At 40.9% G+C, this 13,838-nt stretch overlaps 1 protein-coding gene across 1 annotated transcript in view; it reads left to right on the forward strand.

Moving 5' to 3' along the window:
• The window catches only part of DOP1B (DOP1 leucine zipper like protein B), a 156,093-nt gene extending 148,424 nt beyond the window's left edge, over positions 1–7,669 (forward strand). Inside the window, 5 exon segments of the mRNA XM_027770948.1 lie at positions 2,365–2,501; positions 3,607–3,662; positions 4,614–4,775; positions 6,504–6,633; positions 7,152–7,669. Of these exon segments, the coding sequence (XP_027626749.1) occupies positions 2,365–2,501; positions 3,607–3,662; positions 4,614–4,775; positions 6,504–6,633; positions 7,152–7,403 (737 nt within the window). The 3' untranslated portion in view covers positions 7,404–7,669.
• Positions 7,670–13,838: the final 6,169 nt, after the last annotated feature.

The raw sequence follows: 13,838 nt of genomic DNA on the forward strand, positions 1-13,838 counted from the left end.
CACACCGCAATCCCTTCTCCTCCATTCTCCTCTCGGGATCTTGAGCATGCATGCACACGCGCCCGGTGTGAGTTTTAAGCCACCGGGTCCAGGACACGAACTGCAGTCTGCTACATGGGAGTCCAGCAACATAGCCATTACACTAACTGCTGGTCCCTCCACCTGATATTTTTGGCATTCTAGGTTATACAATCTTCTCAGATAACATAAAATATTTAAAAAATCCTAGAAGACTCAGGGCTAGCTCTGGCCTGAAAGTTCAGTCAGCTTGATCTCACGTTTCCAACCATGCAGTCAAGTCTCAGATCCAGCAGCTTGAGAAACACACTGGGCACATGTGCATGAATGCCCCAAATCCCAAAAGGAAGTAGAGATGGCAGAAAAGGGATTGCAGCCATGCCGTATGGGAGGTGCTTTCTCATTTGTTCTTCTTCTCTGTCTGTCTCTCTGTAATGATCACACATGCCCTCTGGCAAAATTTATTTTTAAAAATCCTAGAGAGGTCAGCAGGTGGCATGGTGATTATTAGGGCACAGGACTCCAGTGGTTGATCGTGGTTCAAGTCCTGGATCTGGTGGCTTGCTTTCTCCTTCTCCCTCTCTCTCTCATTCTCTCTCTGGTCAAATTGAAGAAGAATTACAATAAATAAAATTAAATGAATACTTTTTTAAAAAGCCTAGAGGAACTGACTGCCAGGTTATTCTTTAAATCCCGCCAACTTTCCTAGGCCAGTTTTACCTTCTTTTCTCCACCTTTCAGTTTTTAATAGTCAGTTTATGTATTTTTCTCAAGGTTCTTTTTTATTTTAATTAAAGAAGGAATAGATTGTAATATATTTACTCCATCTTGTCCAGAACTATAAGTGCATACCACTTTTATAAACATCAGCTTGTTTGTCAATAGCTAAGTATTATCTTTCATTTGATCAGAATAGTTTTAAAGGCAAGAAATAAAAATCCACGTAAAATCACTCAAATAAAGAAAAGTTTTGCTACTGGGCCAGCCAGTGGTATGGTGGTTAAGGCTGCTGGATACCACATAGCCAGCAGCACAGTTCAAGTCTAGACCCAGTGGCTTGAAAAATATACCAGGTACATGTGCATGTGTGCCCAAAATCCTGAAAGGAGAAGGGATTGTGATGCGACCATTCCCCAGGAAGGGGATGAGTTCTCATTCCTTTCTACCCCAGCTCCTGTTTGTCTCCACCCAATGGGTGAATTCTCTTGCAAATTGTTTTTAAAATAAACTAATTTATTTACTAATTACTAATTTGTTACTAATATACTTGAGCAAGTCTTAACTAGCATGACCATTCTGCTGTTTGCTGTAGCATTTTGTTCCATGCTTAAGCTGTGGAAATGAAAAAAACACACAAACAAACCCCCCACATTCTACAATTAGTTTAGTGGGGAAGTAGGGAAGCATGTTAGGGCCCTAAGTTTCCCCTTGCAGAAATGAAACTTTTTTGTCATGACCATCAAATCTAAGACTCACTGAATAAACTGTATTATTACTCATCCCTTCCCACCCACACCCTTAATGCAAGGTGTTGCCTCTCAGCCTTCTTTATGGCTGGCTTCTCTCACCAAGGGCTGTCTGGTTTCTATTTCTCATAATTCTTATTCTTTTTTTTTAAATAATTATTTATTTACTCTTATTCATTCATTTATTTTATTTTAATTTGACCAGAGAGATACACAGAGAGCGAGAGAAAGGGAAAGTGAGAAAGCAAGCCACCAGGTCCAGGACTCGAACCGTGACCAGCCATGTAGGAATGTCCAGCGCCTTAACCACCACGCCACCTGCTGGTCCCCATAATTCATATTCTTAGAAGAAAATGTCAGTGGTCACTGGCCACCTGGTGGGTTTCTGGGATTAGACATTGGTGCCATTCTGCTCAGCTGTGGCAGAGGAATGAGTCATTTGATTCACTTCCTTGAGCAACTGCTATGCTTCACAAGGAAGAGGGCTGGGGATAGACTCTGGGACAAAATATTCTCCTGCACTCATTTCTTTTCTCGTTCCCCCCCCCTTTTTTTTTAATTGTTATTTCTACCGAGAGAGAAAAGGAGAGAGAGAGGCATTCCCCAGCCGTTTTCATACCACACCTCAGCTGGCCAGGATCACCAATGTGCACCCAGCTTGGACACGAAGATCTCAGGTCGCAAACCTGGGACTTTCCTGCTGGCCACAGGATTGTGGAGCATTGTTTATCTGCCACGCCACCAAGGCTGGCATGCACATTTCTCGCACCGGCTTGTTAAACAGAATGCAAAACAGTTAAAATTTTATTTTTTGTCTTTGAATAATGAGAAACTGCAAACTGTATATTTGTGTGACATCTTTAAAATCTTCTTTCCTTAGAACGCCTGACAGACAATCTCAGAGTTGGACAGACATCCATAGTTGCTGCTCAGATGTTTCTTTTTTTCAGAGTTTTGCTGCTAAGAATATCTCCTCAACATCTGACTTCATTGTGGCCTATAATGGTCTCTGAATTGGTAAATACAAGTATTTTACTCTTGAAAGCAAGGTTGGAGCTTTTAAAAATGCTTTTCACTAACAATATAATAGACAATATAATGTGCTATTTCATATGTATCTAACTTTATCTAGAAGTTGTTAATCAGCTTGAACATAGGTTGGTAACACCTAGTCAACTCTTTTTTTTTTATTTTAAATTTATTCATTTCACCTAGTCAACTCTTGATTAAGTAGAAAATATTTATCCTACAGTGCAAGCCAATGGTATGGTGGTTAAGATGGCTGGATCTCACATGGTCAACTATATGATTCGGACCCAGTGGCTTGAAAAATGGGCCAGGAGTATGTGCTTGTGTGCCCAAAATCCCAGAAAGAGAAAGGAAACAGAGGAGAAAGTATTGCAGCATAATCATTCCCCCATGAGAGGTGCTTCTTACTTTATCTGTCTCCAGAAAGTGCATGTGCCCTCTGATGATTTTTCTTAAAAAGAAAATATTTTATCTTATAATCATTTCATTTATTTTTAGAGAGAGATATTGTTGCTATAGGGCACATACACTCACCAGAGACAGAGAGACAGACAGAAAGTGAGAAATCACCTCCCTCCCCCAGGGGAATGGCCATGCTGCAATCCCTTCCCTTCCATTCTCCTCTCTGGATTTTGGGCATGCACACACACATGCCCAGTATGAGTTTTAAGCTACTGGATCCAGGGTTCAAACTGCAGTCGACTATGTAGGAGTCCAGTGCTGTAACCATTATACCATCAGCTGGTCCCATCATTTGATTTCTTGCCTGTCAGTTGTTTCAACTAATTTTTTAAAATAATTATTTAATTTTATTTCTCATAGATATTTTTTGTATTTGTTACAGGGCATGTATGCTCACCAGAGACAGACAGACAGAGAGGGAAAGGAGTAGGGGGCAGTGAGAAAGCAAGCCACCAGGTTTGGGACTCAAACTGCAGTCGACCACATGGAAGTCTAGCGCCTTAATCACCTGCTGGTCCTATTCCAACTACTTACTACCATTTCATATTTCTTGCTAGTTTTTTAAATAGACATATAAATGTGGCATATTCTCTCTCAGATAGTAACTTGAGTGCATTTTTTTTTTTTCAAGATTCAGACATTCATACAGCTTGAAGAAGATCTGAAAGAGGAAGATGAATCATTGAGGTAAGTGACACAAGGTCTCTTCTCTGTGTGAAAGGTGGTCCAGACTGGGCAGGCCCAAGTGTAGCAACTGCCATTGCACATGACCAACTATGGTTCAAGTCCTGGCCCTAGCAGCTTGAAAAACACTCTAGGTATGTGTACATGCATGTCCCAGATCCTGAAAGGATTGAAAAAAAGGGAGGAAAAAAGATTGTGGTGTGACCTTGACCCACTAAAGAGTGCTTTCTTTCTATTTCTTTCTCTGATGAGTACATATACTCTCTGGCAATGAAAAGAAATTTTTTTCAAAAGCCTATCCAGGGGCTGGCAGGTGGCATTGTGGTTAAGGTTCTGGACTCCCACATGGCCCACCATGGTTTGAGTCCTGGACCTGGCAGCTTGCTTTCTCACCTTCCCTCTCTCTGTCTCTTTCTGGTCAAATTAAAATAATAATAATAATAATAAAAATTAAAAATATTTTTTTTTAAAGTGATCTAGGGATCAGCAGATGGCATAATGGCTATGTCACTGGACTCCCATGTAATTGACTGTGGTTCAAGTCCCAGACCTGGTGGCTTAAACTCACACCAGGCATGTGTGCATGCATGCCCAAGATCCCGAGAGGATAATGGAGGAGAAAGGATTTTTGGCGTGACCATCCCCCCTGGGGGGTAATTTCTCACTTTCTGTCTCTCTGTCTCTCTTGTCTTTCTGGAGAGCACACATGCCCTATAGCAAAAACCTCTCCAAAAAAAGGGAAAGAAAAAAAAAAACGTGATCTAGATCAACACACTCACTTGGTCATGTAGGGTTATCTAAGGCTAAGTACCATTTTCTTAAAGTACTTGTGAAGAGACCAGCTATTTTTGAAAAATTCTTAAGAGGAAAATTCGTCTTGTGGGCATTTCATAGGTGAATGGACCACAGAAGATGTGAATGAGTTTTAACAGGAATTTCTTTGCAAATTTATAGAAATAGCAACAAAATGAACAGAATGAAAGTTTCAGTCCCAGATGGAAACGGGCTCTCGATGGGGGAGATACCCCAGAGTGAACTCATCTTATATCTCTCTGCTTGCAAATTCTTGGACACAGCACTTTCATTTCCACCAGACAAGATGCCATTATTTCAAATGTAAGTCAGAGAAGACCACGTGTCTTTTTCGAAGTAGGTGATTTTCATTCCTTTTAAGTACTTTCACTTGTTCTTTCATGTGTGCTGTGTGAGAAGCCACAGTGTGGGTTTCTAGTGTCCTACGAGCCAGCTCAGAATACCAAGTTTCAGATTACTCGCAACACCTGTGCTTTTGTGAATTTGGTTTACAGCCATGTTTATGAATGTGTTTCTCAATTAATATCTGTGTGTGTGTGTGTGTGTGTGTGTGTGTTTAGCTGACTTTTGCTGTTGAGCATTTCTAAGACAAGGATCGCCAATCTGTGGTCCTCCATTTATACAGATTTTTCATCTGTTTTGTTTGATGTGAATGCTTTTCTTTGGAACATGCCACCATCAATTCACTTGCCCTTTAGGTTTGTGTTTCTTGTAGGCCTAACACAGCTGCCTGTACATTTGATTTTATGTTGCTCGTCTTTGTTCTACATGAGTAATCATGTAGAAATGTTTGTGGTTAAAAAGTAGGTTTTCTTAAATGCATGTTGCTAAGTGAAAGAAGCCAGTCTGAAAGGGCTAAATACTGTATGATTCCAAATAAGATATTCTTGAAAAAATAAAGCTATAGAGATAGCAGAACAAAACAAAACAAGCCAAGGGTTAGAGAAGGAATCAGACACAGAATTTTTAGGGCAATCACATTGTTGTATGATACTCTAGTGGTGGATACATATACATTTGCCCAAACCCATAGAACGTATAGCACCAGCATTAACCCTAATGTGAATTAGGAACTCGAGGTGATAATGGTGTGTCATGTAGGGTCATTAGTTGCAACAGAGGTCCACTCTGGGGTGGGATATCAATAGAGAGGGAAGCTGTGCGTGTCTGGGGACAGGAGATAGATGAGAATTGTCTGTACTGTCTGCCTCATTTTACTGTGAACCTAAAACTGGAAAAATAAAAAAAGTCTGTTGGGAAAAAGAGGGTCCTGCTATACGTAAATGTGTATGGTAGCATTTTTCATAATAGGCAAAAAGTGAAGACAGTTCAATGGCCACCAAATGATGACTGAATAGATAACATGAGGTCTATTTATACAATGAAATACCTTTCAGCAATAAAAGATTATGTACTGGGGCCAGCAGGTAGCTAAGGGACAGGACTCCCACATGGCCAACCACGATTCAAGCCCCAGACCCAGCCGCTTGAAAGTCACTCCAGGCTACGTGCCAAAAACTCCAAGAGGAGAATGGAGAAACGATTACAGGGTGGCCATTCTCCCTGGGGAGGGTGGGCGGTTTCTCACTTTCCTCACTGGTGAACATACACACCCTGTGGCAAAAACCTAAAAAAAAAAAAGATGAAATGAAGTACTGATACACACTACAACATGGATGAATTTTAAAAACTTAAGCTAAAACAAGCCAGCTACAAAGGAACACATACTGTATGATTTCATTCATATGGAAGGTCCAGCATGAGAAAAATCTGCAGACAGAAAGTAGACAACAGCAAGGGGACGTGGAGGGTTGGGAGGTGATGGCTAAGGGAAGCAGAGTGTTTTGGGGGGTAATGAAAAATACTCTAAAATTGATTGAGGTGATAGATGTACAACTCTACGAATATATAAAGCCAGCAAATTGTATTAAATTGGAATGGCATGTGAATTTTATCTTAAGAACACTGCTTTGAAAAATTCTTAAATGAGTTCTGATCCTTCATGCCTGACCTTGGTTATTTTTCCTTCAGTTATAGATGGGCTTTTGTTCCGGAAGTGGACACAGAGGGTCCTGCTTTCTTCTCTGAGCTAGAGGAGAATCATCAAGAATGCAAACCCCACACCATTAGGATTCTAGAACTTCTAAAAGTAAAATATGGGGTAAATACTTCTTTTCCTTTTTAAAAACTATATTCACAGCAAAAAGGAGAAAGGGCATACTGTAAGTACTTCATGTATCACTGATATTAATTACTTTGAATAATTTTCAAAATACTTCTTAGTTTTAAAATGAGATGGTCATAAACTCCACCTCCATATTCTTATATATCACACAGGTGCCACTTTCTTATACCAGTTGCTAAGAGGCAAACCTTTCTGGATAATACAGTCACATAGTTTTACTCCCCAAATTGCTCTGCTTCTTAGAATCCAAAAAGAGGGTGCTAGGAAGAATGCTGGGAAGAATGTAAGGGCCTTGAGTTGGATTGGGCTCAGGGTGAAATCCTGATGGAAAACATTACTTGACCTAGAATTTGTGTTTATGCCCTTATCATTAGCACTGATAGTGAACATTCTTAAAGAACGGAGCTTAAGTTTTGCAGCCTACATATGCTTCATGGGCATCTCCAGCCCTAAGGAAAGGCATTTCATGTTTATGGTTTTTGATTGTTTTGCAGGAAATTAGCAGCTCAGATGAGATCACTGTGAAGAACGAATTCCCCCTTCTGCGCCAGCATTCCATTTCCAGCATTAGGCAGTTAATGCCATTCTTCAAGACTCTAAACTGTGCTTTTAAGACCCAAAGTCAGCTGCCTGCTGATAACCTAGGAACTCTGTTCTTAGAGCTTCCTGTCACAGGGAGCCCAAAGGTCTTGAAACAACTGGAAGAATGTGTGGAATATGACTTTTTGGAACACCCAGAATGTTAACCTTTTAAGAGAGAATTTGTTCGTTCATTCATTGATACGTTAATGAAAACCAGAATGTGTTCTGACTGAGAAAGGAGCCTGGATAGTGCTTTTAAAGAAGTCTGCTTCAATTTTGAACATAATTTCAAAACAGTAACCAGATCATTTTTTTGTTCAGGAACAAAACACACCTCCCTAAATCCTTGTAATATATTTGGATCTGATTCTATGTTTCTTCCTCAATTTATGTAATGAAAATAAAATTAATATATCATCTAACAGTATCACAAAATTTGTAACATGCAGTGAAATATGAAGAAAAAGAAGTAGTCATTTCTTTTGTTGAAGAAGACATGGGTCTTTCTCAGTATATTTCTCTAAAAATTTACAGTTATTAAAATATTTTTAGTCTTTCACAAAAATGTCCTTTAAAGGGTTTATTTTGGCACTGCATTTTAAAACTAAAACACATTGTTTTCTGAGAATAATTGCTCGTTACCTATTCAGCAGAGGTGAGCACTGGAAATCTCAGTGTATTCAACTCTTGCCTATTAAAATCTCATGTTTGTATGGTCCGACTGCAGGAAGAGGACATAGTTTTAAAATCCCGACAGCTGCAAGCTGAGTTACATACCATGCTACACCCTTCGAGTGTTTTCTAAATACGAGTCAGTTGGCACAGTCATCGAACCCTGACCCCTGACTCTGCTGTCAGGGACACTCACTCTCTGGACCTTCCCTTTTCTGCCCCCTTTCTGGGGTCTCTTTGCTACTTTTCAGACATCAGTGTCCATTAAAATAATCATTCCCTGGGCAAGGATTCTTTGGCTTGACAGAATCTCATCAAACGCTTCCCTGAGCCTCTGCGTGGTCTGCCAGCTACCCTATTTAGCATCCTGGATTGGAGCCACATTTCCACCAGAGAGCATGGTTCGCCTTCCAGACCTGCCTGTCTCAGGTCCTCTCTGCTACCAGAGCCCAGCATGTCTCATTTTCCAGGCCAGGTGATGCCAACTGTTCTCATGAGTCTTCTTGTATCTAACCCTGTTGTACACAGGTTTTTTTTTGTTGTTGTTGTTTTTAATTTGACCATTATTGGTTAAGCATCTCTTAATATCCCACAACTTGTAAGTTTTTGTGCAGTGCAAAAGCAGCTCTATCATTAGCCCCAGGATAGCACTTGGGAACCACAGAACCACCTGATTGCCCAGATACAGACTAAAAATAAGAATCAAAAAACACTGCTAGACATTTGGGTGAGCACACAAATCTGTGGGAAGATATGTGGAAATTGTGTCATTTGTGTGTGCAGGGGAGTATCCTTCAAGTAAAAACATTTGCAAATTTTGGTCACTAAAATTGGAAATACATTAGCATGTGGAATTGTAATTCTGTGTATCATAATTGCTTATGAGTCATCTGTAATTCAAGTTGAGAATTAATAGCTAATATCAAGATAGGTATATATATTCATTTACCAAAATTTTCACCAAATCAATAACTTATTTATAGCATAGCTATTATGCCATGAAAGATAGTTCTTTATCATGAAAGGTAGTTCTTTGCACGTAGATTTACAAATGTAGCATTTTATTTTTCTCTTTCCTTTTTTTTGAGACTCTAGCTATAAGGCATGTATGCTTGTCAGACAGACAGACAGAAAATGAAAAATCAACCCCCAAGGGGGATGGCCACGCCACAATCCTTTCTCTTCCTGGGATCTTGGGCTTCCTTGCACATGCATCCAGTGTGCATTTGAAGCCACCAGGTCTGGGAACTGAACCATGTTCAGCCATGTGGGAGTCCAGCCACATAACTGCTGAGCCATCTACTGGTCCCTATTTTTTTCTCTTCTATCTATGACTACTTACTATTTTCTTGATACCATATATAATTTAATCCTTATTTGTAGATATAAGATTTATTTTGCTGTAGGTTAGAGACATAGACAGAAAGTGAGAAATCACTCCCGGGGGGAATGGCCATTCCACAATCCCTTCTCCATTCTCTTCTTAGAATCTTGGACACACATACTCACCCGACATGAGTTTTAAGCGGCCAAGTCTGGGACTTGAACCATAGTCAGCTACATGGAAGTCCAGGTTGTAACCATTATGCCATCTGCTGGTCCTTATAAATAGAATTCTTAAAACACAGGGTACAAGGTCTGCAGGTGGCATGGTGGTTAAGGCACTGGAGTCCCACATGGCCGACTGGTTCTAGCCTCGGACCTGGCCGTTTGAAAATCACACTAGATGTGTGAGTGTCCAAAATTCCAAGAAGAGAATGGAGGAGAAGGACCCTCCCTGGGGGTGGGGGTGATTTCCCACTGTCCTCACTGTCTCTCTCTGTCTCTGGTGAGTGTACACACCTTATGGCAAAAAACTAAAATTAAAAAAATTTAAAAAAAGATAGGGTTTAATAGTACTCATATCTTTTTTTTTTTGAGAGATTTTCGCTATAGGGCGCATGCGCTCGCCAGACAGACAGAGAGAGACATAGAGACAGAAAGCAAGAAATCACCCCCCAGGGGGGATGGTCACGCTGCAATCCCTTCTCCATTCTTCTCTCGGGATCTTGGGCACGCACGCACACATGCCCGGCGTGAGTTTTAAGCCACCGGGTCCAGGACGTGAACCGCAGTCGACTACATGGGAGTCCAGCGACATAGCCATTATGCTAACTGCTGGTTCCCATTAGTACTCGTAACTTCATGTTTGTCAAAGAATACTCAAGAAGAACTTGGGTCAGCCAGGGCAGTGGTTAAGTCGCTGGACCCCACATGGCCGATAGTGCAGTTCAAGTCCCAGAACTGGTGACTTGAAGAACATACTGGGCTGGGACCAGCAAGTGGCATGGTCATTAAAGTGCTGGACACTCCCACATGGCTGACCACGGTTCCAATCCCAGACCTGGTGGCTTGCTTTCTCTCTCTCTCTCTCTCTCTCTCTCTGTCCGTTCTCTGGTCAAATTAAAATAAAATGAATGAATAAATTGTTAAAATAATAAGTCTTTATAAAAAAAAAAGAAAATGGAAAAGAAGGATTTGTTGAGTGGAGGTAATTTCTCAGTCTCCTCTGCCCCAGGAGCACACCTATAGCAAACAAACAAAAAGCCAAAAAGCTCATGGAAAATTATGAAAAAACTACACATGGAGGGCCAGCAGGTGGCATGATGGTTAAGGCTGTGGACTCTCACATTGCCAACCATGGTTTGAATCCCAGGCCTGGCAGCTTGCCTTCTCACTTTCCATCTCTTTCTGTCTCTCTTGTCAAATTTTAAAATTATAATAATAAAATAATAATTTAAAGAAAAAATGACACATGGATTTCAATTTTTTTGCATCAAAATAAGCTTCTACTTTAATTCTATTTTTCATGAATGTTTGAAGTACCCTGTACTTTATAAATAAGAAAATAGAAATTTTAAAAATATGAGGGAAAAAAAACTTAGCAATTTGGCTTTTTTTCTTCTTCCTCTTCAATGGATGAGCTTCTGTATCCCATTCTGGAAACAATTTCTCTGACTCAGTTCTTCCCAGAAGTAGTGCCATACATGAGCCAAGGACCAACAGTATCTGAGAGCAGGCAGAAGTTGGGAGAGGTGGTGCCTGCCAAGGGTGGCCATGACAGAGCAGAGCTGATAGTTTTGAACAGGTGGAACTTTGGGGTGTTGGTGGGAGTGTAGCCGTGTGTGTAGGCATGAAATGATCCCTACCACAGAGACCAGGCATGACGCCCGGTGCCTCACATGCATGATTTTACTTCCCATCGCTTAGGAGCCAGAGACTACTAACCGCCTTCTCCGAAGCCTGTGGAACTGAGGCTCAGAGAGGCTGGAGACCTTGGTTCGTCTTGCATTGCTGAGAAAGCTAAACAGCAACAGCACTAGACGGCCGCGGCTGCCTGGTCATGTGTGAAAGACGCTGAGATTACCGGTTGTGGTTTCCTTCAGAACCAGTTCCCCCAGGGCCTCAGCCCAGAGGAAACCATGCAGAGTGAGGAGGGGAGGTGGCTCTTCACGTTCAAGGAATGGTGATGCGGTTTTGTGTTTTGTTTAGTTTTTACATTTTGCTATAGGGTGCATGTGCTTGCTGGAGAAAGACTAGAGGTGGTGGTGGGGTGGTGAGAAATCACTCCCCAGAAGGGGATGGCTATGCCGCTATCCCTCCGCCATGCTCACAGGATTTTGGATATGCCTGCACATGCACCTGGCATATTTCTCAAGCAATTAGACCCAGGATTTGAACTATGTGTTTGGCCATGTGAGATCCAGCTGCTTTACCCACCATGCTACTAGCTGGCCCTGAAGTGTGTTTTGAGAGGGAAGCTTCATTTTTCAGTATTTTTACATTATGCCCAGTTGAAAATCAGGAGAAGTAGCTATGATTACGGGAATGGTTGATAAAGACCGCACTTAAAAGTTTTGAAATGGCTGGTGTGTGTTGGGGGGAGGGTCAGCAGGGAGTGTGGTGGTTAGGGCACTGGACTCGCACATAGCCAACTGACCGCGGTGACAGTCCCAGACCTGTGGCTTGCTTTCTCACTCTCCCTCCCTCTCTTTGTCTCTCTTTCTGGTCAAATTTAAAAACTAATAAATAAAATTAAATAGATAATTCTTTTTTTAAAAAAAGTTTTGAATGGGATTGAGCAGGTGGCATGGTAGTTAAGACAGTCCAAGTCCTGGACCTGGCAGCTTCCTTTCTCTGCCCCTATTGCAAATTTTAAAATAATAATAATAATAATAAAATATATATTTTTTAAAGTTTGAACTGGCACAGCTGCTAAGACACTGTGTTATGCAGGCTGGGACCAACATGGCAGGCCCTCTCAAAAGAAATACTAAAAAATAAAAAGACGACCTAATATATAGTGTTGAGGGGACCTGCAGGTGGTGTGGTGATTAAGGTTCTGGACACTCCCACATGGCCAACCACAGTTCGAGTTCTAGACCTGGTGGCTTGCTTTCTCGCTTTCCCTCTCTCTGTGTTTCTCTCTGGTAAAATTAAAATAAATGAATGAATAAACAAAACTAAATAAGTAATTAAAAAATTAGTGTTGAGGTATTGAAGTCAGCAGGTGATGGTGGTGGTTGAGGCGCTGGACTCCCATGTGGCTGACCATGGTTTGAGTCTTGGACCCAGAGGTTTGCTTTCTCACTTTCCCCATCTCTCTTTGGTAATTGCACATGCTCTACAGCAAGTTAAAAAATAATAATTAAAAATATTGTTGAGATATTTGGGTTCCCAATAGGGAAAAAAGTAAGTTGGGTTTATACCTAACATTTCTCAGCAAAATAAATTCCATACAGAACCAAGATTTAAATATGAAAAGTGAAAGTATGAAAATGCTAGAAGGGCTGGCCAGTAGCCTAGTATCTGGGAGAGTTGGATCTCACATAACTAACCACAGCTAGAATCCTGACCCTGGCAGCTTGAAAACATGCCAGGCATGTGTGTCCCAAACCCAACATGAGGGAGAAATGGAGAAGAAAGGATTACGGCATGACCACACCCCTGGGGGTATCCTCTTTCTTTCTGTCTCCAGTGAATGTTCATGACTTCTGGCAGTTCAGACAAAGAAAATATTAGAAAACTTGAAGGAAAGATATATAAACCAAGAATAGGGACAGTCTCTCCTAGATTAGCATATTTTACAAAAGCCACAAAATTCTGTAAGTTTGACTATATATTTTTCCCTTTTTTTCTTTTTTTCAAGAAACAGGGTATCACTAGGTTGCTGAAGTTCCTACCTCAGACTTCTGAGTAGCAACTGTACAGGTGCATACCACTACACCTTCTTTTAAAAATTATGCATTCAAAAATTAAGAGGCCAGCAGGTGGCGTGGTTAAGGTGCTGGACTCCCACATGATTAATCACAGTTTGAGTCCCAGACCTGGAGGCTTGCTCACTCGCTAACTTGCGCTCTCTCTCTCGTACATGTGCCCTATATAAAATTTTAAAATAATATAAATGACTATTTTTAAAAAAGTTATTTTATTTAACTTCATTTATTTAATTTATGTTACCTTGATCAGAGAGGGACAAAGTGTGTATGTGTGAGAGAGAGAGAGATGGAAAGTGAGAAAGCAAGCCACTAGGTCCGGGACTCTTAACTGCGACCAGCCATTTGGGAGTCCAGCGCCCTTAAGCACCATGCTATCTGCCGGCCCCTGAATGACTTATTCTCAAAATAAATAGGGAGCCAGCAAGTGGCATGTTGGTTAAGGCACTGAACCCTCCCACATGACCAACCACAGTTCAAGTCCCAGACCTGGTGGCTTGCTTCCTGACTTACTCTCTCTCTCTCTCTAGTCAAATTAAAATAAATGAGTAAATAAAAGTAAATAATTCTTTAAAAATAAATAAATAAAAATAAAAAATCATTTAAGGGGCCAGCAGGTGACATAGTAGTTTTTTGTTCTGGTTTTTTTTTTTTTTTTTTTTTTTTTTTTAG

The sequence above is a fragment of the Tupaia chinensis genome, unplaced genomic scaffold (genome assembly GCF_000334495.1).
Source record: "Tupaia chinensis unplaced genomic scaffold, TupChi_1.0 Scaffold000175_1, whole genome shotgun sequence".
NCBI classification, from domain to species: domain Eukaryota; kingdom Metazoa; phylum Chordata; class Mammalia; order Scandentia; family Tupaiidae; genus Tupaia; species Tupaia belangeri.